Below are 26,558 nucleotides of genomic sequence, written 5' to 3'. Positions count from 1 at the left end.
AGTGGGGGGCAGACTTTCTCTCTTCGCCCAGGCTTGGGCAAGAGATGTCCAGGATCCCTGGGCGTTAGAGATCATATCTCAGGGATACCTTTTAGACTTCAAATTCTCTCAAGGACAAGGGTTTTACTCAAATCTGTTTGTGGTTCCCAAAAAAGAGGGAACTTTCAGGCCAATCTTGGATTTAAAGATCCTAAACAAATTCCTAAGAGTTCCATCGTTCAAAATGGAAACTATTCGGACAATTTTACCCATGATCCAAAAGGGTCAGTACATGACCACAGTGGATTTAAAGGATGCTTACCTTCACATACCGATTCACAAAGATCATTACCGGTATCTAAGGTTTGCCTTTCTAGACAGGCATTACCAGTTTGTAGCTCTTCCATTCGGATTGGCTACGGCTCCGAGAATCTTCACAAAGGTTCTGGGTGCTCTTCTGTCGGTACTAAGACCACGAGGAATTGCGGTAGCTCCGTACCTAGACGACATTCTGATACAAGCTTCAAGCTTTCAAACTGCCAAGTCTCATACAGAGTTAGTACTGGCATTTCTAAGGTCGCATGGATGGAAGGTGAACGAAAAGAAGAGTTTTCTCTTTCCACTCACAAGAGTTCCCTTCTTGGGGACTCTTATAGATTCTGTAGAAATGAAGATTTACCTGACAGAAGACAGGTTAACAAAGCTTCAAAATGCATGCCGTGTCCTTCATTCCATTCAACACCCGTCAGTAGCTCAATGCATGGAGGTGATCGGCTTAATGGTAGCAGCAATGGACATAGTACCCTTTGCACGCCTACATCTCAGACCGCTGCAATTGTGCATGCTAAGTCAGTGGAATATGGATTACTCAGACTTGTCCCCTACTCTGAATCTGGATCAAGAGACCAGAAATTCTCTTCTATGGTGGCTTTCTCGGCCACATCTGTCCAGGGGGATGCCATTCAGCAGGCCGGACTGGACAATTGTAACAACAGACGCCAGCCTACTAGGTTGGGGCGCTGTCTGGAATTCTCTGAAGGCTCAGGGACAATGGAATCAGGAGGAGAGTCTCCTACCAATAAACATTCTGGAATTGAGAGCAGTTCTCAATGCCCTTCTGGCTTGGCCCTAGTTAACAACTCGGGGGTTCATCAGGTTTCAGTCGGACAACATCACGACTGTAGCTTACATCAACCATCAGGGAGGGACAAGAAGCTCCCTAGCATGATGGAAGTATCAAAGATAATTCGCTGGGCAGAGTCTCACTCTTGCCACCTGTCAGCAATCCACATCCCGGGAGTGGAGAACTGGGAGGCGGATTTCTTAAGTCGTCAGACTTTTCATACGGGGGAGTGGGAACTTCATCCGGAGGTCTTTGCCCAAATACTTCGACGTTGGGGCAAACCAGAGATAGATCTCATGGCGTCTCGACAGAACGCCAAGCTTCCTCGTTACGGGTCCAGATCCAGGGATCCGGGAGCGGTTCTGATAGATGCTTTGACAGCACCTTGGACCTTCGGGATGGCTTATGTGTTTCCACCCTTCCCGATGCTTCCTCGATTGATTGCCAGAATCAAACAGGAGAGAGCATCAGTGATTCTAATAGCGCCTGCATGGCCACGCAGGACTTGGTATGCAGATCTAGTGGACATGTCATCCTGTCCACCTTGGTCGCTACCTCTGAAACAGGACCTTCTGATCCAGGGTCCCTTCAAACATCAAAATCTAATTTCTCTGAAGCTGACTGCTTGGAAATTGAACGCTTGATTTTATCAAAACGTAGTTTTTCTGAGTCAGTTATTGATACCTTAATACAGGCTAGGAAGCCTGTTACCAGAAAGATTTACCATAAGATATGGCGCAAATACTTATATTGGTGCGAATCCAAGAGTTACTCATGGAGTAAGGTTAGGATTCCGAGGATATTGTCTTTTCTACAAGAAGGTTTAGAAAAGGGTTTATCCGCTAGTTCCTTAAAGGGACAGATTTCAGCTCTGTCCATTCTTTTACACAAACGTCTGTCAGAAGTTCCGGACGTTCAAGCTTTTTGTCAGGCTTTAGCTAGGATCAAGCCTGTGTTTAAAACTGTTGCTCCACCATGGAGTTTGAACTTAGTTCTTAATGTTTTACAGGGGGTTCCGTTTGAACCCCTTCATTCCATTGATATCAAGTTGTTATCTTGGAAAGTTCTGTTTTTAATGGCGATTTCCTCGGCTCGAAGAGTCTCTGAGTTATCTGCCTTACATTGTGATTCTCCTTATCTGATTTTTCATTCAGACAAGGTAGTTCTGCGTACTAAACCTGGGTTCCTACCTAAGGTGGTCACTAACAGGAATATCAATCAAGAGATTGTGGTTCCATCTTTGTGTCCTAATCCTTCTTCGAAAAAGGAACGTCTGCTACACAATCTAGATGTAGTCCGTGCCCTGAAATTTTATCTACAGGCAACTAAGGATTTTCGACAAACGTCTTCCCTGTTTGTCGTTTATTCTGGTCAGAGGAGAGGTCAAAAAGCTTCGGCTACCTCTCTCTCCTTTTGGCTTCGTAGCATAATACGGTTAGCCTATGAGACTGCTGGACAGCAGCCTCCTGAAAGAATTACAGCACATTCTACTAGAGCTGTGGCTTCCACTTGGGCCTTTAAGAATGAGGCTTCTGTTGAACAGATTTGCAAGGCTGCAACTTGGTCTTCTCTTCATACTTTTTCCAAATTTTACAAATTTGACACTTTTGCTTCTTCGGAGGCTGTTTTTGGGAGAAAGGTTCTTCAGGCAGTGGTTCCTTCCGTATAAAGAGCCTGCCTGTCCCTCCCGTCATCCGTGTACTTTAGCTTTGGTATTGGTATCCCATAAGTAATGGATGATCCGTGGACTGGATACACTTAACAAGAGAAAACATAATTTATGCTTACCTGATAAATTTATTTCTCTTGTAGTGTATCCAGTCCACGGCCCGCCCTGTCACTTTAAGGCAGGTAATTTTTCCATTAAACTACAGTCACCACTGCACCCTATGGTTTTCCTTTCTCTGCATGTTTTTGGTCGAATGACTGGTAATGGCAGTTAGGGGAGGAGCTATATAGCAGCTCTGCTGGGTGAATCCTCTTGCACTTCCTGTTGGGGAGGAGTTAATATCCCATAAGTAATGGATGATCCGTGGACTGGATACACTACAAGAGAAATAAATTTATCAGGTAAGCATAAATTATGTTTTTCTCCAGGAATGACTAGAGAAGGGTCTATTTGCTAGTTCCCTGAAGGGACAGATTTCGGCCGTGTCGGTGTTACTGCACAATAGATTGGCTGAGCTTTCGGATGTGCAGTCCTTTGTTAAGGCTTTGACTAGGATCAAACCTGTGTTTAGATCTGGGGCTCCGCATTGGAGCCTTAATCTTGTTCTTAGTGTTTTGCAGCAGGCTCTGTTTGAGCCTATGCATTCTGTTGACATTAAATTGTTATCTTGGAAGGTTCTTTTTTGTTGGCTATTGCCTCTGCGCACAGAATTTCTGAGATTTCTGCTTTGCAATGTGACCCCCTTTATATTGTTTTCCATGCTGATAAGGCGGTTTTACGTACTAAATTAGGGTTTCTCCCTAAGGTGGTGTCGGGATCGTAACATTAATCAAGAAATTGTTGTTCCTTATTTGTGTCCTAATCCTTCTTCAGCGAAGGAACCCTTGCTTCACAATCTAGATGTGGTTCAGGCCTTGAAGTTCTATCTTCAGGCTACTAAGGAATTCAGACAATCTTCCTCTTTGTCATCTATACGGAGAAGCGTGAGGGGCAGAAGGCTACTACGACTTCCCTATCTTTCTGGTTGAGGAGTGTCATCCGCTTAGCTTATGAGACAGCGGGGTGTCAGCCTCCTGAAAGAATAACGGCTCATTCCACTAGAGCAGTTGCTTCCTCCTGGGCTTTTAAGAATAAAGCCTCTATGGATCAGATTTGTAAGGCGGCTACCTGGTCTTCCTTACATACCTTTTTTAAATTTTACAAGTTTGATATGTTTGCTTCGGCTGAAGCAGCTTTCGGAAGAAAATTTTTGAAGGCTGTGGTGCTCTCAGAATAGAATTGCATGCTCCATCTGATTCATGAGTTTTAATTTTGACTTGACTGTCCCTTTAAGGCTCTTGTTAGAATTAAACCTATTTTCAGACCTGTTGTTCCTTTTGTTCTTAGAGTTCTTCAGCAAGCTCCGTTTGAGCCTATGCATTCTATTGATATTAAACTTTTATCTTGGAACATTTTGTTTTTGTTAGAAATCTCTTCTGCTCGTAGAGGTCCCACATTATCTGCCCTTCTTTGTGACTTGCCTTATCTATTTTTTTATGCGGACAAGGCTGTGTTGCGGACTAAGATAGGGCTTTTTATTTACATTTCCAGCAAAGAAGCTGGACAGGATATTCTAGAGTCCATGAATGATTCTTAGCCTACAATTTGTCCTGCTAGAGGCGGCCATTGCCTGACCAATAGAGGGATCTGGTTGTGTTAAAAAGAGGAACATTACACTACAATTGAATATGAATGTTTATAGATATTCACCATAGCAGTGGTTATTGTTAGTTTGATTTTGATTTTTGGTCTTTGCATTTATTTGGCATAAGTATTTTGGACTGCAATATACATATAATATATAACAGCTACATAGTATCGTAATTTGAACTACTCAATGCTGCAACATATGTATCTATATTACACAGTAACCATATTTCATTTGGAAATCTTAATATATCTAATTGTGAATTCTATTAGCTGGTCTCATTTTATTAATAATATCTCCTGTATACAGCTATATTAACAGCGGTATGATTTAACAATACAGTACGTGATATAAGTATCTGATCTATATATTTTTTAAAACCGCATCAGAATATAATTCAGGCCCATTTCAACACTATATTATGTGTATTACACTATCGAGATAACTTAATAACCTTGACTGAATTTAACTTTAGGCATCTATAATTTATAGTGTATTATACCATTGAGGCATCTAGCAACATTAACTGTATTTAACTCATACAATTAATGGGGTAGGCCTGACACCTATTCTGTCAGGAGATTGTGACACCTAACTCACTAGAATTCTATTAGAGGGAGTGACTAGTCCCAGTTTATTTACGTGTTAAAATTCATTTGAAACGAACCAACAAGTTATAACACTGTTCACCAGGTGCATTCCCAAGGTTCAAGCACCTGCTAAATATTTTAGATGTTGCAAACTATATTGCCAACTACAACAAACACATGTATACAGTATAATATGTCATTTAATTTGTTTGCAATAATTTATATTTTCCAATATCACCTTGCAGGGGATTTATTACACAGCATATGACCCTTTAGAATGTCTATAACAGGTATATACCTGAATAATAGCTTAAGGTTAACTAGACTAGTTTAAGCTACTGGGTGTTCTAACAGAGCCTAATTGTATGAGAAGCCCTTAAGGTCTTCTATCTTTATTGTTTATAATCTGTTCAGAATTTTTTTCCCAGTTACCTTAAGTACTGATATAACACTTATTACTGGTCTATAACTTATCTACCTATATTGTTATATGATTGCTACTGTTGTTTTTTCAATACATGCCGGTTGCTGTGTTGACGATAAGAGGAGCCAGTGTGTCTATTGTTGACACTTTTTAAGTATTTTATTGATGGCAGAGCCCATTCTTTTTTAATTATTTTCTTATTAAAAGGTATATTTTAATCACTCATCCACTACACAGCACATGATTGTTCTACTATACCCTATTAGTGTGCCAGTTTATGATTTTCGTTTTCCCTCGTTTATATTATAAAGATAGGGTTTTTGCCTAAGGCAGTCTCTACACAAAGCATCAATCAAGAAATTGTTGTTTCTGTCCCTTTGTCCCAATCCGTCTTCTTCTAAGGAGAGGTTGCTCCATAATCTGGATGTGGTCAGAGCATTAAAGTTCTATCTTCATGCTACTAAAGCATTCCGTCAGTCTTCTTCCTTATTCATCCTGCATACGGGTAGGCGCAATGGTCAGAAGGCCACTGCTGTTACTTTATCCTTTTGGCTAAGAAGTTTAATTTGCATGGCATATCTAGAAGCGGGTCAGCAGCCTTCATCTCGGATTACGGCACATTCTTCCCCGTGCAGTGTCTTCTTCAGCTTTCAAGAATGAGGCTTTAGTTGAACAGATATGTAGGGCTGCTACTTGGTCATCTTTACATACATCAGACTAGTTTCCAGTAAGGTGGGAGGGGTTTTAAGGGTTCTTGGAGTTTAGGAATTTTTACTGCCTCCTAGTAGCCAGAAGTATAAATCCCACATGAAATGCATCGTGGACTCTCACCACCATGAGAGAAATTAATTTATCAGGTAAGCATAAATTATATTATATCTGAAAAAAGAGTGTATGGTGTTTCATATTGGTAGCCTTGGCACCATGTACCACCATGATCTTAAAGGGACACTCAAGTCAAAATAAAAATTTTATGATTTAGATAGAACATGAAGTTTTAAGACTCTTTCCAATTTACTTCCATTATCAAATTTTGCTCAATCTTTTTATATTCACACTTTCTGGGGAACAAGGTCCTACTGAGCATGTGCACAAGCTCACAGGGTATACGTTTACTAGTCTGTGATTGACTGATGCCTGTCACATGATACAGGGGGCCGGCAAAATGGGAGAAAAAATAAATTTGGCAGAAAAAAATCTGTTTATTTCAAATTCAGAGCAAGTGTTATTACCTTATCTTTTTATTATGTACTTGTTAATTATGCAATTCTACTGCGTTGAGTGGTCCATTAAAATAACCAAAGTGTGGTTTCTTCAAAATCAAAAAGTGTCACGTTAATTTCTGCCCTGCTGTTTTTGTGGGCATTGTATGGTCTTGTTTAGGGACAATCAGTTTGAACACATCTCTTATTTCTATTGTTGACTACATGTAAAGTAAAGTAGATTTAAACAAGGAAGTATATGTAGAACGCAGTTACTGTAAAGACTTTTCCTTCTAAATACAGGTAGAGTCCACAGCTGCATTCATTACTTGTGGGAATATAGAACCTGGCCACCAGGAGGAGGCAAAGCCACCCCAGCCAAAAGCTTAAATACCTCCCCCACTTCCTCCATCCCCCAGTCATTCTTTGCCTTTCGTCACAGTAGGTTGGCAGAGAATTATCAGAAGTTTTCGGAGTAGTTCCTTATGGAGGGTAGTACTCTTCGAGATGGAACTGGAGTTTTAAGTAGGTCTTGTCAGCCTCTCAGTGAGAGCATTGACTAAAGTTAGAGTCTGCAGATGCAGGGAGAGTCTTTCTGCGAACCCATCCAAACTCATATTAACAGCTCCTTAAGCAACCAGCGTTGACGAGTTTCGCTGCCTGCTTTCTTTACTGAAGTCCATGCTAGAGGCGCTGCTACAATCTGTCAAACTTGAAGGACCGTGTCACTGTTCCACGGCATAGATTCCGGTAAGATCGTTTCATTACTTTATACACTTGTTAACGATAGAAGACAGGGTCACAGTGGGACTCCTTTATCTTTAGGGAATCAAGGGTTAATATCTCCTGAGGGGCATTATTGAACAGTGGGACTTTTAATCGTATATTGTTATGTGATTTGACTGCTTATGTGTAAGAACGTTTGAGCTCCTAGGCTGATATGGAACATACAGGTTATTTTCATTGTAGAGCTGCGTAGTTTCTTTTTATTAAGATGGCGTGCTTTTTCCTTAGCAGGGCCACTTCCTGCATGAGCACCATGTGACTGGGAGTGGTCACGTTTTTTTTCCCCATCTTCCGATTCCTGACCGGGTGTCTGCGGAGAGGAGCATCTTCTCTATCTGTCTGGGTCCTAGGAGGTGGTGAGTGCACCAGCCATTGGGGGTATAAGGTGCCAGTTGTTTTTCCTTTTCTATAATTTGATATAGATGAGTTATGGAGGATTCTGATATTTTAGAGGACAAATTTTGATACCTGTGTATATTGTGAGGAGGCCCGGGGGACTCCAGCCCTCTCAATTATGTTTTTGTATTCCGCAATATGGTGTTCTCATCAACCAATGTTGAGATGTTAGAGACCACTGAGCCATCTGCCTCTGAGGATTCTTCATCCAGTGAGGTGTGTTCCCTAGATTCTGTTCCTACATATGCAGTTGTCCCGGGTTCCGACCCTCCTTCACTTGTGAGGGGTTTGTTTACACCAGAGGTTACTACGCAGTTCCGCATGGCTATCTCTATCTCTACGACCTTAGCTATGTTACCTATCCCTGCTACACGTAAGCGAAGGGGTAATCCGGGCTCTCCTGCCCATGGAAACTCGTGTAAAATAACGATTGTATCCAATCAGTACTCTGGGGATGAGGCTTCAGAGGGAGATCCTCCTGAGTCAGAATCTGCTGACTTGGGTCCTCCGACTGCTGAGGGCTTAGCATTTAGATTTATATAGGCGTGCCTGTGTTTACTCCTGAGAGAGGTTTTGGCAATGTTGGAGGTGCCTAGTGATCCGTCAGTTGCATCTCAGTCCTCTAAATCTGATAACGATCTTGACTAGACGAGGGAAGGACGGGATCCTATTCATTGTCGTCTTGTGTTACCTTTTTAGTTTAATGTTTTATTTAGAATCCCAGTTCCAAGCTCTATGGGGGATTGTGTCATATTACAGGCCGGACCTGTTTTTTGTTTGCAATCTCCTTTTTCAGGGGTTGCCTGTTTTTCTCTGCTTTGCTATTCTCTTTCGGATAGTTTTTTGGTTTTTAGAGCTCTGGTTTGTTATATAAACTCTTCTTAGAAGTATGTTTCATCACATGGGATTTTGGTACTATCGTCTTTGATAGTCAGAGATTGTTGGAGTTTTCCAATGGAAGCTTCTAGGTCTCTGGTCGGGGTGATGTTCCCTCGATTTTCTAGAAATGAAAGTTAAGCCTCAGAGCTTATTCCGCTTTGTTATTCTCTGTTTCCTAGCACTGCTGGCACTTAAGAATTACTTTTTGTTATGTTTTCTATGACAGACGGGCCGTACCCTTGATGACGGGCAGGACCTGTTTTGGGTAATAGTTAGGTCTGTTGGGTAATAGTTAGGTCTGTTACCGGAGGACAAACTGGACCTGTCTTAGGTTCTTTTGGATGGGCACTTGCTGCTGGATCATACGGGTCTAGGGGTCCTACAGGACGGAATTGAGCCTTTCCTTCGGGCCCTCTGGACTTGGTGACTTTTGGAGTCTTGTCCCGTTACCCTTCACAGTGTCTTTACACTGTTGGTGTGGGGTTTTTCCCGTCCTTTCTGGGTCCGATGATTTTAGGCAGAGCTTTTAGATCTCTTTAGTCAGTGTGTATTGATGGTTCTTTCTACCGGGATTTAGGATGGTGATATATTTATGGCCTAGAGCAGTCCAGTGTAGCCTGGTTATCTCTCTGGCTTGCATCTCAAAGATTGAGGGTTCAAACCCAGCTGCTGTTGCTGGATACCCATTTATTACTTCCTTGTTTAAGCAGGCCGGGTCCTAGGGACTGTTTTTGCTTCTGTAACCTTGTTTGGATCCTTTTCTTTGGGATCTGAGGTTTAATGTGGCAGTAGCCTTTTTCAAGGTGCTGTGGTGGCTCCCGAGTCTTGACGGTTCTGGGGTTTCCAGCGTCCACTAGTAGACTTTTTTGGGATTGCTTTCTGCTGATTCCATCCTCAGAGGTGGACCTGAGTTTCTGGTGTTGACACCAGGTTGGCTCCTTGGACACAGCTTGGTCTTGCAGACAAGAAGGCTCTTTGCTTTTAATCCTGCGAAGTTAGAATACTTTATCGGTTTCTGCCCTCCAATTCACCTTCATTGGCACATAGCATTGGGGTTTTTGTTTCTGTCTGAGCAGACTTTTCCTTTGGCTACCGATTGGGGATTCGTTCTCCAGTGTTCAGTTCTGATATCCCAGTGTTGGGGGATCTTTATCCTTGTACACTGGGGCAGTTTTATCTTGGTCTCTTCCCCGTCAGCAGGGTGAGAGTGGTTTCTGGAGTCTGTGGCTCAGAATTTTCCTTCAAATTCTCTTGGGGGTTTCTCTTTCCAGTTGAGCATTTTTCTGAGGTCTGGTTTGCTGGCTTCATACCAGTCGGGACCTCTTAGTAAATTATTTGTGACTGAGTGAGTCCCTCCTGTGTAGACAGGAGGGTCTCGAATTGGTGGTGGCCAGAGGCCCACCACGGCTCTTGGTGGCATCTCTTTCTCTGAGCGTGCTCTTTCAGATTGGATGTTACTTACAATCATCCGTTTGTTCTGTCTATCCAGAGGTTATCGACTGTGGATCCCAGGAAAGCAGATCGAGTTCTCATCTGAGGTCCACTGGACTTTGTTGCCTCAAGATTGGTTCCAGTTTAACAAGCTATAGGCTTGGAGTTTTGAATCCTGCTGTGGCACTTTTCTTAAATTCTGAGGAGGTCTTGTGTAACCTTCTTATTTTGGCCATGTCTCTCTTTTTCGAGGATAGTTCGATTCTTTCTGGAGTGGGCGTCTGTGAGACGGTTTGGAGGCTTCGCTATATGGGAGTTCCCTTGTGGGGATCTACCGGGTCAAGGTATCTTGCACTTTCCGGGGCAATTTGCGAGGGTTCGCTGAGACCTAGCCGAGAGAAGGTTTTCTTTTTGGGAAAGTTTTCAGTCTTCCCTTCAGTTTTTGTTTCTGGTTACTCGTTTCCTAATTAAGTCGTGGAGGTCTCCCTTCTTGTGTCGAGAGGGCCTAGCTTGTCCGGACTTTCTTCTGGATCCTAGAGTATGTTTTTCCCCTCTAAAATGAGCTGGTGAAAGGTTTGTCTGCCTAGTTCTTGTTTGAGGGGCAGCCTTCCCAGATAATCTGGGTTGGCCTAGCTGCCTGGCAAGTGGAATATTGCAGATGGAAACAACTGGGGTTCCTTTATCTGGTATGTTTTCGCATGTAGTTTTTGCTATCTGTTGGTACTTGGTTCCAGAAATCTTTGGTTTTCCAAGTGTTTAGCTGTTTTGTTAGGGCACTGCCTGCGGCAATACCGGAAAGTCTTCTTCCTGCTCCTTTGGGATTGGATTTATCTTTCAGGAGTTACATCGGGTTTCCTTTGTACCTGTACAAGAGGTGGTTGTTGATTCTTATTCAATGACCTATTTCATTTGTAGTTGTGTTCCACGTGTCATAGTTCATGTGTTTCAACTATTACAATATGTTCTCCTTCGTGGGTTCTCCATGCTAATAGGGCTTTCCAAGTTTTTTTCTCCTTAGATGGTCGTATATGCATTGTCCAAATGGGAAGAGGTTCTTCCTTCTTTTTTGGGGGGACTCTTACCTTGAAGTTTTTCCTTTAGGTTATTCATTTCTGGGGAGTGCAAGGTTTGGAAGCTGGCTTTAGGAGACAGCGGGACACAAGCCTCCTCAGAGGTCTATGTCTCAGTTCGAGTACGGTGACATCTATGTGGGTCTCTGACATGAGTTCCTATGGTTCTGATTGTTGTACGGATGCTTGGTCCTCCTTTCATCTTAACATTCTTTTTTTTCCTTGAATGTTTGCTTCTATGGAAGCCTTTGGGAGTCGGTTTCTTGCAGGCTGTGGTGCCCTCAGATTGGGCCAACTCTTATTTGTCTCTCCCGTTAGCATTCAGTGTCCTCTGTATCTTGGGTATAATTTTCCCACAAGTAATGAATGCAGCTGTGGACTGTATTTAGAAGGAACACATAAATTATGACAGATAATTTCCTTTCCTTCGATACAGGGAGACTCCACAGCTCCCGCCCGTGCTCTCCGGTGGGCGGCCCTAAATTTAAATTGTTTTTTTCTTCTGGTACCTTTTTCACCCTATTTCTCCTACTGTTCCTTGTTTCCTTGGCAGAATGACTGGGGGATGGAGGAAGTGGGGGAGGTATTTAAGCCTTTGGCTGGGGTGTCTTTGCCTCCTCCTGATGGCCAGGTTCTATATTCCCACAAGTAAAAAATGCAGCTGTGGACTCTCCTTGTATCGAAGGAAAGGAAATTATCCGGTAAGTCATAATTTATGTTTTTTGGACTTTTTTGAAATAAGTAGTCACAAAGCAAATACTCCTTCCAGTACCTGAATATGCAACTGTAAATAAATATGTAAAATGTGAGGAATAATAGGAACACATTGTCTTCAATTGTGTACACTTCTATGTAATGTAAAGTGGGTATTTGTTTCTGTAATATGATAATTTGTTCAATAGAAATAGTTATCAAAAAGAATAACTCCCATTTTGTCTAGGACTGATTCGACACTATGATTGTGCAGAAAAGGAGAAGTCTGTCTTGTTAGTGAATCACTTCACATCAAATTTGGTACGACCAACAGCTCAGGTTTTACCAGTTCAAAATGATACTGTGTCAAGCCCTTCCAGCCATCAGCCTATGCCACTTCAAATCATAACAGGAACAGCTGCCCACATTGCTCCACTGCACCTTACGAACACGATGCACAAACTAGATAGAGGAAATTTAGAGATAAAACTGCTTCAAACTTCCACTCAGCCAGTTTTATCTCCTGAAGAAAGAAACAAAAGTTCATCTGGTCCCAGAAGTGGCATTAAAATGGAAAAGAGCTTTGGAAACTTGATTATGGATGTCAAATCCACACCAACTCCTTTGCATCATGGTCATGTTGTTGCTTTACCACCTGATATTAGCTCCATGCAGCAGTCTCCTACCTTTTGTGTGCGACCCAAAGTAGGAAATTCTGTTTCTGGGGAAAGACCAACTAAACCAACTCAGCAACAGTCCCCAGTAGAATCAACTACTGCTGGCACCTTGTCATCTACTGCAGTCTTTCAGATGACTCGTCCACCAGTCAAACTCCTTGTTTCTTCCTCTGATTCTTCCATTGTTGGACAAACATCTTGCTGTAGTAACAACCCTACAGTAATAAATCAAAGAAATCTTCCTTATACAGCAAATACCAAAGTTGCCTTTTCATCTATGAGTGGTATCCCCATAGCCCAAATGTCTGGCAGTGTAAGTTCAAATACTAGTACTGCCTCCCCAGGCAACCATGCTTCTGCATCGTTTGTGGCAAACCTTTCAAGCTGCCCTGCCCCTTGTTCGAGTCCTGCTCTTTCCTCAACCTCTGAAAATGGCAGTTATTACAGTGGCAATGGAAATACTCCATCAGTGAACATACAGATTACAAACCAGACTCCCTCTCAGCATCACGTTCACCATTCACAGCAAACACCACAGCAACAGACAGGGTGTACTGTGTGTAGCTCTTGTGGCTGCAGTGGTAACTGTGGCTCTGGTGGTGTGACTCTAAATTATGGCAATTATTTTCAGCATACATTTTCAACTCCCTCCATGTTTCCATTCCCTCTCTTACCCTTCAACCCTATCTGCAATAATGGCTACATTAACACCCAGCAATACAACAATGCTACTTTTCCTGTAGTTCATACTCCTTACAACAGTAGCCTCAATCCAGACTCCATGTTAACAGGACAGGCCAGCTTTTCTATACCACCAATGCAAAACTTTTTTACTGGCACAGCAGGAGTGTACCAACCTCAGGGAATGATGGGATCTCTCAATGGTGCCACTCATAAAAAGAATGGAAATGTTTCATGTTACAACTGTGGAGCCAGCGGACACCGAGCTCAGGATTGTAAACAGCCATCAATGGACTTTAATCAGCAAGGTAAAGTTTGTTTCTCTTAAGATTTACATGTATAGCTGACTGTTTTTCCTATGTAAAAATTATGGTGGTAATGCTGGATGACTCTTTCAATTCAACTTGGAATATGTAATAGATTAAAATATGTTTGTATATAGATATATATATAGAATAACTCCAAAAAGTTAAAGGGACAGTCTAGTCAAAAATAAACTTTCATGATTCAGATAGGGCATGCAATTGTAAGCAACTTTCCAATTTACTTTTATCATCAATTTTGTTTTGTTCTCTTGGTATTCTTAGTTGAAAGCTAATCCTAGGCGGTTCATATGCAAATTTCTTAGCCCTTGAAGGCCGCCTCTTATCTGAATGCATTTTGACATTTTTTCACAACTAGAGGGCATTAGTTCATGTGTGCCATATAGATAACATTGGCTCACACCCGTAGCGTTACCTAGGAGTAAGGAAATAAGGAGGCAGTCTGCAGAGGCTTAGATAAAAGGCAGTCACAGAGGTAAAAAGTGTATTAATATAACAGTGTTAGTTATGCAAAACTAGGGAATGGGAAACATATGGATTATCTATCTTTTTAAGCAATAAAAATTCTGGTGTAGACTGTCCCTTTAAGTACCAGTAATACTTCCAAACTAAATTTATTTTAAACTCTTTTTCTTTCATAAAATAATGATGGTCCACAGTCCTCCATAACATATGGGATATATTTCCTGCCACTAGGAGGAGGTCAAGAACCCGTATTAGAGCTTAAAATTCCCCCCACTTCCCATTTCTCTCCTGGTTTTGTTCTTGGCCATGTATGAGTTGATAGAGGTGTTGCCAGCTACCTGCTTATGAGTTACAAATTGGGAGGTCAGATCTATGTGCGTCCCAGAGTCCCTGAGGAGTATCATTTACAAAAGAAGGCAGAAAATACTCTTAATAGCAGCTGAATGATACAGGGACATAGGAATACCCTGTTATATGCACAGTATTTACCCAACCGGACTTCTGCCATAACTACCCTCAGACATCGCAGGGACTCGTCCCTAGCCTCCACTTGAGGGACACAGGTATTTCCTACTGCAATCCACTGTGGTACTTGATACCTGCACTGGATGGGTTCTCTACTGGATTCTGCTGCGGCTGCACACAAACAGCCCAGAAGCTATTTGTAGGTACTCTGACACAGGTTCATCATAGCCAGGGAACTTAACCTACTCTCCTCACTTTTTTTCTCCTTTTCAGGTCCCTGCCTGTCCCATTATGCTCAGGGACATAGTCAGGGAAGCTTGTCAACCTTTACAGCACTCTGGCAACTTTGGGGGAACTTTTTTTTTAATTAGGTGTATGGCCCTTTAAGAAAACCTTCATCTGCTTAGTGCAGTGAGCGGTTCAGTAGGGGCGGCACCAGTTTTTTATTATTATTAATTTAGAAGATGTTTTATGCTTGGTGCACTATTATTTTACTAAAAGATCCAAAAGTGATATTTCTTTCCTAAGATATGGAGAGTCCAAGACGTCATTCAATTACTAGTGGGAATATCACTCCTGGCCAGTAGGAGGAGGAGACAAAGACCACCACAGCAAAGCTTTTAAGTGTCACTCCCATACCCATGATCCTCAGTCATTCTCTTTTCCTCTGTCAATGGAGGAGGTGAAGTTTGGTGTCTGAAGAAATGAATTCCTTCTTCGGGTACTTTTCCCTGCAAGCAAGGATTTTGGTTTAGCTGTGTCCACGTCAATCTCTTCAGTAGAGTAGTGGTGGCTTTTAAGCAGTTAGGAAGTTGTGAGGTAGTCCTTGCTTTGTCTTCCTAACACATTGCTGCCCATGGTACAGAAAGCCAGAGTTGGTTACTCTGTTCTTTCTTTTTCTACAGGTCTCTGTTAGGAGTATGTGTCCTTTCACGCCTTGTGACAGCTAGACTGCAGTTAAGTGCTTTTGTCTTTTAGGTCATATGCAGTAGATTGGGACATTTTTAAAATTCTTTATACAGGATTTTCTTTGGCAGTGAGCAGGCACATTATGTATGTTGAGACTAGGGGATAATCTTCCCTTTATTGGGACGTTTTTCCTCTTTGGGCTAATTTTGTTGAAATACTTTTAGTATGTGTGTGGTTTATGTTTTATACAGGGATTTATGTCTAAACGTAAAATTTGGCAGTTGGTTTTCTTTGCTTGCTTAACTAGAAAAGGCTGACTAACTGCTTGAGTTTGAAACCAGCTACATCTACTTGCATCTTATGTTGTAGGCAGAGGAAAACGCGCACCTTTTACTTGCTGTGTAGATTTCTCTCTCTGACGGTCATGTGACTTCTCTCTGCTGTCGGATATTCGCGGAGCGGCGTCATTGAATTTCAGTCTCTTCAGTGTCGATCTACTATACGATCGTTTTAGAGACTTCTGGCAGCCAAATTGTGGTATTAAAAATTCTTAAAGTTACAGTGTATTTAAAAGATTTCTACAATTTGTGGAATTTCAGGCAATGCCACAGCTTTCTCTTCAAACGTCCCAAGCCTCTATGGCGTTACATACAGTGCCCTGCAGTTCTTCTCAGCCTCCTTGAGGAGTTTATTTGCCTGCAGATTTTGCTGCACAGGTATCTTCTGCGGTATTTGCGGCATTATCTGCTTTTCCTCTGCTGGGAAAACGCAAGAGGAAAATTAGACATTCAGCTAGTAAGGTTTCTGTTTCACCTACTGCTATGCAGGTTGGCCTCCCTCATAAGTCTGATTAGGAGGATACACCAGTAGCCTCTGAGGGTGAAATCTCAGATTCGGACAGTATTATTCCTTCATCTGATACTGATCTGGTAAGATGTATGTTCATCAAGGTCTTCAATGGCAACCTGCAGTTTGTATTGCCACAGTAGCAAGTGCGGCATCTTATTGGTGCGACGCCTTGTATGAATCCATTTTAGTAGAGACTCCGTTGGAGGAGATACAAGATAGGACTAAGGTTCTCAACAATTCCTTTATTTCTGATGCTAACATGCAAGTTATTAGACTGGGAGCCAAGATGTCTGGCTTCACTGTCCTAGGCCGCAGGGCATTGTGGCTAAAATCTTGGTCAGCTGTTGTTACCTCTAAGTACAAGCTTCTGGCACTTCTTTCCAAAGAGAAGACCTTTTTTGGGCCTGGTCTGGCAGAAATAATTTCTGATATTACTGGTGGAAAATGGTCTTTTCTACCGCAAGACAAGAAGAACAGACTCAAAGGAATTTTCGTTCCTTTCGTAACTTCAAAGGTCAAGAGTCTTCCTCTCCCTCTCTTCCAAGCAGGAGCAGCCCAAGTCTTCTTGGAAGCCCAATCAGTCTTGGAATAAGGGAAAGCAATCAAAGAAAACCTCAGCTGAGTCTAAGCATCAAGGGTTGGCCAACGCTCCGGGTTCGGATCAAGTGGGGGGCAGACTTTCCCTGTTTTGTCAAGCGTGGAGACGATATGTCCCAGATCCTTGGACTGTGGACATAGTATCTCAGGGTTACAAAATAGAATTCAAAACTTTCCCTCCCAGGGGCAGATTCTACCTCTCAAGATTATCTGCAGACCAGGTAAAAGAGAGGCATTCTTGAACTGCGTTCAGGACCTTTCCTCCGTGGGAGTGATTGTTCCAGTTCCAGTAAGGTAACAGGGTCTAGGATTCTATTCAAATCTGTTTGTGGGTCCCAAAAAAGAGGAAACTTTTTAACCCATTTCAGACCTTAAGTGCCTCTACAAGTTTCTCAGAGTACCGTCCTTCAAAATAGAAACCGTTCGTTCCATTCTTCCTTTGGTCCAAGAGGGTTTGTTCATGACGACCATAGACCTGAAGGACGCGTATCTTTATGTTCCCATCCACAGGGTTAATCACAAATTCCTGAGATTCGCCCTTCTAGACAAAGACTTTCAGTTTGTGGCTTTTCGGTTTGGCCTTGCCACAGCTCCCAGAATTTTCTCAAAGGTTCTGGGGTCTCTCTTGGCAGTGATCAGGTCTCAGGGAATTGCAGTGGTGCCATACCTGGACGACATATTGGTGCAGGCGCCATCTTTTCAACAAGCAAACTCTCATACAGAGATCTTGTTGTCTTTTCTACATTCCCACGATTGAAAAGTGAATCTGGAAAAGAGTTCCCTTGTTCCAGCTAGAAGGGTCGTTTTCTTAGGGACCATAATAGATTAGTTATCTATTAAAAAAAAATCTGACGTAGCTCAGAAAATCCAAAATTCTTTCCTCTTGCTTCTCTCTTCAGTCTACTGTTCAGCCATCAGTGGCTCAATGTATGGAGGTAATTGGTCTGATGGTCGCTTCCATGGACATCTTTCCTTTTGCTCGATTCCACTTGAGAGCTCTGCAATTATGCATGCTCAGACAATGGAACGGAAACCATTCGGATCTGTCTCAGAGGATAGATCTAGACCAGTCGACAAGAGACTCTCCCGTGGTGGCTTTCTCAGGACCATCTGTCTCAGGGCACATGCTTCTGGAGACCTTCCTGGTTGATTGTGACCACGGACGCCCGTCTGCTAGGCTGGGGAGCAGTCTGGGACTCGTTAAAGGCCTCAGGGACTATGGACTCGGGAGGAGTCTGCTCTCCCCATAAACATCTTGGAGTTGAGAGCGGTTTACAATGCTCTGATGCCTTGGCTTCAATTGTCCTTAGCCTGGTTTATCAGGTTTCATTCGGACAACATCACCTCAGTGGCTTACATCAACCCCCAGGGAGGAACTCTGATTACCTTAGCCATGAAGGAGGTGGCACGGATTTTTCAGTGGGCAGAAGCTCACAATTGTTGTCTATATGCCATCCACATTCCTGGAGTGGACAACTGGGAAGCGGATTTCCTGAGCAGACAGACATTTCATCCCGGGGAGTGGGCTTTCCATCCGGAGGTGTTCTCCAGGTTAACCCTCAAATGGGGAGTGCTGGAGTTAGATCTGATGGCGTCTCGGCAGAACTCCAAGCTTACAAGGTACGTTTCAAGGTCAAGAGATCCTCAGGCCGCTTTGATAAATGCTCTGGCAGTTCCTTGGGATTTCAATCTAACATACCTGTTTCCTCCGTTTGCACTCCTTCCACAAGTTATTGCTTGTATCAAACATGAGAGAGCATCGGTAATTCTAATAGCTCCTGCATGGTCTCGCAGGATGCAGACCTAGTGAAGATGTCTTCTTGGCCGCCCTGGAGGTTCCCTCTGAGGAAGGACCTTCTAACTAAGGGTCCATTCCTCCATCCAAATCTCGTTTCTCTGAAGCTGACTGCTTGGAGACTGAACGCTTAGTTCTGTCTAAGCGTGGAGTCGGTCATTGAGACCATGATCCAGGCTTGCAAGCTTGTTACTCAAAAAATTTACCATTAGGTATAGCGTAAATACTTTTATTGGTGTGAATCTAAGCGCTACTCTTGGAGTAGGGTCAGGATTCCTAGAATTTTAAGTTCAGAAAGGTCAGATTTCTGCATTATCTATTTTACACAAGCGTCTGGCGGATGTGCCAGATGTTCAATCTTTTTGTCAGGCCCTGATCAGAATTAGGCCTGTGTTTAAATTTCTTGCTCCTCCTTGGAGCCTTGAAGGACCGTGTTTCTGGTGAGTCTTCAGACTCACCAGAAACAGCAGTTATGAAGCAGCGGTCTAAAGACTGCTGCTCTATAACCCTGTCCGCCTGCTCTGATGAGGCGGACAGGAGTCGCCACAATTCAACCCGATCGAGTACGATATTAAGTTGCTATCTTGGAAGGTTTTGTTTGTTATTGCTATCTCTTCTGCTCTGAGAGTTTTGGAACTCTCAGCTTTGTAGTGTGATTCGCCTTACCTTATCTTTCATGCGGATAAGGCGGTTCTTCGTAGTAAATTGGGGTTTCTTCCTAAAGTGTGTGAGATAGTGGGTGATGGTAGTGCGCTTAGTGTAGGGTATTAAACACCTTAACTAAATAGCAGATCCTTCAAGCTACTATAGTAAAAAATTGACAAGTGTGAGAGGGAAAGTAAGGGCGCTAGAAAAGCTAAAAATACCACTGAAAGCTAAGAGATAAATGTATAATGACCAAGGACTTCTAATAGATTAATAATGTATTTAATGTGCCATAAAGGATGACAAAGAAACAAAATTACAAAATTAAAAGGGACGTCTCCCAAAAAATTGCATAATAAAAAATCAGTTTAAAATTCTTATAAATAAAGACTGTATTCCAGTTAAACGTTGGATACTATGTACATATAAAAGTTCATTCCTTAGGACCTTGCCAATTGCGAGATACAATGTCTATATCTAAAGTCAGATGTCAGATATACAGATAATCTTGATTGCTGTTCTATGTAATATTCCCACAATAGAAATTCTTTACTTCATCTGTATTTTGGTAGGCTAAAAAGTTAAAACGTCTTTATTTTAAAATGCTTAACGGCACCTTTACCAAAGGCCGGTCTCTGTCAGGCAACTCCGTGTGTGCTCCACGAGAATCCGGCGTCTGACGTCACGGTTTCCACCTCGAGGGCTCACCTCTGATCAGCCAATTGGAACCTCTGTGGGTCCCTGTCTGTCAGTCTGTTGTTATCCGGTCCGATTCTTAGTAGTTTGCTTATAGTTGGAGGTTGCTCTTAGTGCTGTGCACGCCACCTCTTTTTTATGGGTATCCGCCAGGGGATAAAAATAATGCAGTACAACCCGGGTTGATAATTCTTCTGTACAAAGGTAGTACAAAGGTAGTTAATCCTTAGATTGTGTTATGTGGTGCTGGTTTTCTACGCGTTTCACTCCTTTCAGAGCTTTATCAAGAATGAAAAGCCCACATTATCCTCCTCCTTTTCAAGGTGTTTCTGTGTTCTGATTGGTCAAAGTTTTGCTTGATTAAAGAGATTGAGTTTTTCTGACATCTGACTCTTTGTTTTTTCTCTGACATCTGACTGTTTTTTCTTATATCCTTAGTGGAATATTCACTGTATCTTTTAGGTCCTTTTCAAAAGAAAGATTCACATTTCTTTTTATAATAACGAGTCATATTTAACAGTATCATTCAACTTCTATGTGGTATTTTACAAATATGTATTTAATAAACTGTCAGCAAAGATATATTCTTTTAAAATATAACTTTTTAGTCCAAGATGAAAGGGGATACATCTAATTCGGAATTTAAACCTCTAGGGTTCAGAGTATCGTATTTGAAGATAAGTTCAGCCTCCTTGATTAGTAACTTTTTTTCAATGTTTCCCCCTCTCCAATGTTTTTTTATAGTTTTAATTCCCCAGTATGTTAAGTCCTTTGTTCTCCCTTTGTGAACTGTTTTGAAATGTTTGTACAAATAGGTGTCCTCCAACCCTTTCTTTATGCTCCTTAGGTGTTCCCTAATTCTATCCCTTATTGCTCTTTTCGTTTCTCCAATATAAAACAAATTACACGTGCATTTTAAAACATAAATGGCACATGTATGTGTACACCTAATTAGTTCTTTTATTTGAAAGATATCTTTGGAATTATTAAACTTAATTTCTTTAATTTTTTTACTGTGACCACAGGCCTTGCAAGAATAACAAGGAAAAAAGCCCACTGGTTTTGTACCAAATAGATTTTTTTGTATTGTTAGCTTTTTGTTGTTTTTTTTGTCTTTTGAGCTCACTTGGTGCTAATATCGATTTTAAGTTTGTGGCTTTTTTAAAGATGAAGGTAGGGTTACTTGGAATTTTTTCTCCTAAGATGTTATCCTCTTTTAGGATGTGCCAGTGCTTTTTGACAATTTTCTTTACCAGATTGTAATCTACATTATACTCTGTAATAAAAGGGTACTTTAATCTGTTCATCATTAGTATCTTTAGTTTTCACTTTATATTCTAACAGGGTTTCCCTCTCAGTATTTGTGGCCCTTTGTATGGCTTTTCTCGTGTGTTCTTTATCATAACCTCTAGAGTTAAATCTTTCTTCTAGAATCTCAACCTGTTGTTCAAAGTCAATTAGTCTTGAGCAGTTTTTCCTAATTCTTAGGCACTGTCCAACAGGTATATTCTCTTTCCAAGTGTTCAAATGGCAGCTTTCAGCATGAATATATGTATTACAATCTACCTTTTTGAAGTGTGTTTTAGTTTCAATAATATTATTAATGGTCATTATCTCTAAATCCAAAAATGTTATAGCGGTTCTACTATAATTATGAGTAAAGGTTAGGCCATAGGTGTTATTATTCATTTGTTCAAGGAGAGTTAGAAGTCCTAATTCCGATCCTTTCCATACAAGTAGAAGGTCATCTATATACCTTTTATAGAGTACAAGGTTTGCACCATAGCCACCTTCGCCAAAAAACTTGGTCTCCCAGGCTCCCATGAATAAATTAGCGTAGCTAGGTGCAAACCTTGTACCCATAGCTGTACCCTCTGCCTGTATATAGAAAGTATCATTAAAAGAAAAATAATTGTTTTCTAGAATAAATTTTATAATTTTTAATATAAAGTTTTTTTGTATTTCCTTCATATCACTATCCTGTTTTAGAAAGGTGTCTATTGCTTTAATACCCTTAGTGTGGTCAATAACGGTGTATAGTGACGTCACGTCACAGGTCACAAGGAACATGTCATCTTCCCATTTCAGAGAGTTTAATATATTTAAAACTTGTGTGGAATCCCTAAGGTAAGAGTCTAATTTTTGGACATATTTCTGAAGGTAACCATCTATATATTTAGACAAGTTGGCTGATAGGGAATCAATCCCTGAAATTATGGGCCTCCCCGGTGGGTTATTTAAACATTTGTGGATTTTTGGGAGGAAATAAAAAAAGGGGATTCTTGGATGTTTTGGGGTTAAAAACTGAAACTCTTTTTCTTTGAGTACCTGCAATTTTTTACCTTCTAATAAGATTTTATCTAGTGACTGTGTAAACTTTGTCGTTGGATCATAATCTAGTTTTCTGTAGGTTTTTTTGTCATTGAGTAATCTATGTGCTTCTTTTAGATAGTTCTGTGTGTCCATGAGGACAATCCCTCCGCCCTTATCAGCTGATTTAATGGTCAAATCAGTGTTACTTTTCAGATTGTCCAGTATAGTTTTTTCTTTTTTAGTCATATTATACTTTCTTAATTTTGGTGGATTGCATTTTTTTAAATCACTTAAAACCATTTTTTCAAATGTGTCCAAATAGTTACCTTTAGAATGTATGGGATTAAAGTATGATTTTGGTTTTAGATTGGAGTGTATGAACTTTTCTGTATTTACAGGTTTAGTAGTGAGCTCTTTTTCAACAGTATTTTTTAGATAGAATCTTTTGAGGGTTAAATTTCTTACGAATTTTTTTACATTAATATAGGTATTGAATTTGTTAAGTCTAGTTGTGGGAGCATAAGACAAGCCTAGACCCAAAACTTTTTCTTCCTCTGTCGTTAGTTGAATACTGCTTAAATTGAAAATTCCCTGCTGACCTTTAGCTATCTCAGCCTTTTTGCTTCGTTTGAGCATTCCCCTTCCTCTCTTTCCTCTAAACTTCTTTTTTTCTTCTGGTTTAGTTCTTTTTCTGTCCTGATCGGGAACATTTGGTTGCCCTCCTTTAGAGGGCTCTTCTCTAAAAAAAGGGAACTAGTATTAGTATTATGGTCTTCTCTACCTTCAGTTTCTCTAAAGGCATCAAAGCGATTATAAGTGGGGGTCCTCCACTGTTCATAGTGATTATTCCTGTCCTCTCTAGAATTATCAGCTCTATTGGGCCTTCTTGGATATTGCCATTCTTTTTCCCTATTATAAGGAGTTCTTTGATTGTGATTAGTATTATAATTATTATATGACCTTGGTTCCCAATTTTGATAATTTCTGTTCCCATATCTTGGATACCATGATCTTTCATTATAACCATTGTGACTGTAGTGACGATTATTGCCAAATTCATTCTGTCGATTATATCCCTGTGTTTCTTCTGTTATGTGTGATCAGTCCACGGGTCATCATTACTTCTGGGATATAACTCCTCCCCAACAGGAAATGCAAGAGGATTCACCCAGCAGAGCTGCATATAGCTCCTCCCCTCTACGTCACTCCCAGTCATTCTCTTGCACCCAACGACTAGATAGGATGTGTGAGAGGACTATGGTGATTATACTTAGTTTTTATTACTTCAATCAAAAGTTTGTTATTTTACAATAGCACCGGAGCGTGTTATTACCTCTCTGGCAGAGTTTGAAGAAGAATCTACCAGAGTTTTTTACTATGATTTTAACCGGAGTAGTTAAGATCATATTGCTGTTTCTCGGCCATCTGAGGGAGGTAAAAGCTTCAGATCAGGGGACAGCGGGCAGATGAATCTGCATTGAGGTATGTAGCAGTTTTTATTTTCTGAATGGAATTGATGAGAAAATCCTGCCATACCGTTATAATGACATGTATGTATACTCTACACTTCAGTATTCTGGGGATGGTATTTCACTGGAATTACTCTGTTAAAAGTACATTAAACCTTTTAATAGGTATTTATTATGTTAAACGTTTTTGCTGGAATGTAGAATCGTTTGCATTTTCTGAGGTACTGAGTGAATAAATGTTTGGGCATTATTTTTCCACTTGGCAGTTGCTTGTTTTAATTGTGACAGTTTCGTTTCTCTCTCACTGCTGTGTGTGAGGGGGAGGGGCCGTTTTTGGCGCTCTTTGCTACGCATCAAAAATTTCCAGTCAGTTACTCTTGTATTTCCTGCATGATCCGGTTCATATCTAACAGAACTCAGGGGTCTTCAAATTTCTTTGGATGGAGGTAGATTCTCTCAGCAGAGCTGTGAGACTTATATATTGACTGTGATTAAAAACGTTGCTCTATAATTTTTATGTTTCAAATTTAATTATTGTTACTTTACTAATGGGAACAAACCTTTGCTAAAAGTTGTGTTGTTTTCAAGGATTGATGCTATAACTGTTTTTCAGTTCATTATTTCAACTGTCATTTAATCGTTTAGTGCTTCTTTGAGGCACAGTACGTTTTTGTTAAATAAGATTGTAACCAAGTTGCAAGTTTATTGCTAGTGTGTTAAACATGTCTGATTCAGAGGAAGATACCTGTGTCATTTGTTCCAATGCCAAGGTGGAGCCCAATAGAAATTTATGTACTAACTGTATTGATGCTACTTTAAATAAAAGCCAATCTGTACAAATTGAACAAATTTCACCAAACAGCGAGGGGAGAGTTATGCCGACTAACTCGCCTCACGTGTCAGTACCTGCATCTCCCGCCCGGGAGGTGCGTGATATTGTGGCGCCTAGTACATCTGGGCGGCCATTACAGATAACATTACAAGATATGGCTACTGTTATGACTGAAGTTTTGGCTAAATTACCAGAACTAAGAGGCAAGCGTGATCACTCTGGGGTGAGAACAGAGTGCGCTGATAATACTAGGGCCATGTCTGATACTGCGTCACAGCTTGCAGAGCATGAGGACGGAGAGCTTCATTCTGTGGGTGACGGTTCTGATCCAAACAGATTGGATTCAGATATTTCAAATTTTAAATTTAAATTGGAGAACCTCCGTGTATTACTAGGGGAGGTTTTAGCGGCTCTTAATGATTGTAACACTGTTGCAATACCAGAGAAATTGTGTAGGTTGAATAAATACTTTGCGGTACCGGCGAGTACTGACGTTTTTCCTATACCTAAGAGACTAACTGAAATTGTTACTAAGGAGTGGGATAGACCCGGTGTGCCGTTCTCACCCCCTCCAATATTTAGAAAGATGTTTCCAATAGACGCCACCACACGGGACTTATGGCAAACGGTACCTAAGGTGGAGGGAGCAGTTTCTACTTTAGCTAAGCGTACCACTATCCCGGTGGAGGATAGCTGTGCTTTTTCAGATCCAATGGATAAAAAATTAGAGGGTTACCTTAAGAAAATGTTTGTTCAACAAGGTTTTATATTGCAACCCCTTGCATGCATCGCGCCGATTACGGCTGCGGCAGCATTTTGGATTGAGTCTCTGGAAGAGAACCTTAGTTCAGCTACGCTGGACGACATTACGGACAGGCTTAGAGTCCTTAAACTAGCTAATTCATTCATTTCGGAGGCCGTAGTACATTTAACCAAACTTACGGCTAAGAACTCAGGATTCGCCATTCAGGCACGTAGGGCGCTGTGGCTAAAATCCTGGTCAGCTGATGTAACTTCTAAGTCCAAATTACTTAATATACCTTTCAAGGGGCAAACTTTATTTGGGCCCGGTTTGAAAGAAATTATCGCTGACATTACAGGAGGTAAGGGCCACGCCCTGCCTCAAGACAAAGCCAAAGCTAAGGCTAGACAGTCTAATTTTCGTCCCTTTCGGAATTTCAAAGCAGGAGCAGCACCAACTTCCACTGCACCAAAACAGGAAGGAGCTGTTGCTCGTTACAGACAAGGCTGGAAACCTAACCAGTCCTGGAACAAGGGCAAGCAGGCCAGGAAACCTGCTGCTGCCCCAAAGACAGCATGAATCGAGGGCCCCCGATCCGGGACCGGATCTAGTGGGGGGCAGACTCTCTCTCTTCGCCCAGGCTTGGGCAAGAGATGTTCAGGATCCCTGGGCGCTAGAGATCATATCTCAGGGATACCTTCTAGACTTCAAATTCTCTCCCCCAAGAGGGAGATTTCATCTGTCAAGGTTGTCAACAAACCAGATAAAGAAAGAAGCGTTTCTACGCTGTGTACAAGATCTGTTATTAATGGGAGTGATCCATCCGGTTCCGCGGTCGGAACAAGGACAAGGGTTTTACTCAAACCTGTTTGTGGTTCCCAAAAAAGAGGGAACTTTCAGGCCAATCTTGGATTTAAAGATCCTAAACAAATTCCTAAGAGTTCCATCGTTCAAAATGGAAACTATTCGGACAATCTTACCCATGATCCAAAAGGGTCAGTACATGACCACAGTGGATTTAAAGGATGCTTACCTTCACATACCGATTCACAAAGATCATTACCGGTATCTAAGGTTTGCCTTCTTAGACAGGCATTACCAGTTTGTAGCTCTTCCATTCGGATTGGCTACGGCTCCAAGAATCTTCACAAAGGTTCTGGGTGCCCTTCTG

General features: G+C 41.4%; 1 protein-coding gene across 1 annotated transcript in view; it reads left to right on the top strand.

The window, feature by feature from the left end:
* The window catches only part of ZCCHC14 (zinc finger CCHC-type containing 14), an 817,209-nt gene that overhangs the window by 664,515 nt on the left and 126,136 nt on the right, over positions 1-26,558 (top strand). The window contains exon 13 of the mRNA XM_053701177.1: positions 12,177-13,595. Coding sequence (XP_053557152.1) covers positions 12,177-13,595 — 1,419 coding nt within the window. The remainder of the gene's footprint in view (positions 1-12,176; positions 13,596-26,558) is intronic.

The sequence above is a fragment of the Bombina bombina genome, chromosome 1 (genome assembly GCF_027579735.1).
Source record: "Bombina bombina isolate aBomBom1 chromosome 1, aBomBom1.pri, whole genome shotgun sequence".
Classification (NCBI taxonomy): Eukaryota; Metazoa; Chordata; class Amphibia; order Anura; family Bombinatoridae; genus Bombina; species Bombina bombina.
Note: the sequence above shows the minus strand (reverse complement) of the source record. Positions and strands in the feature narration are given on the sequence as shown.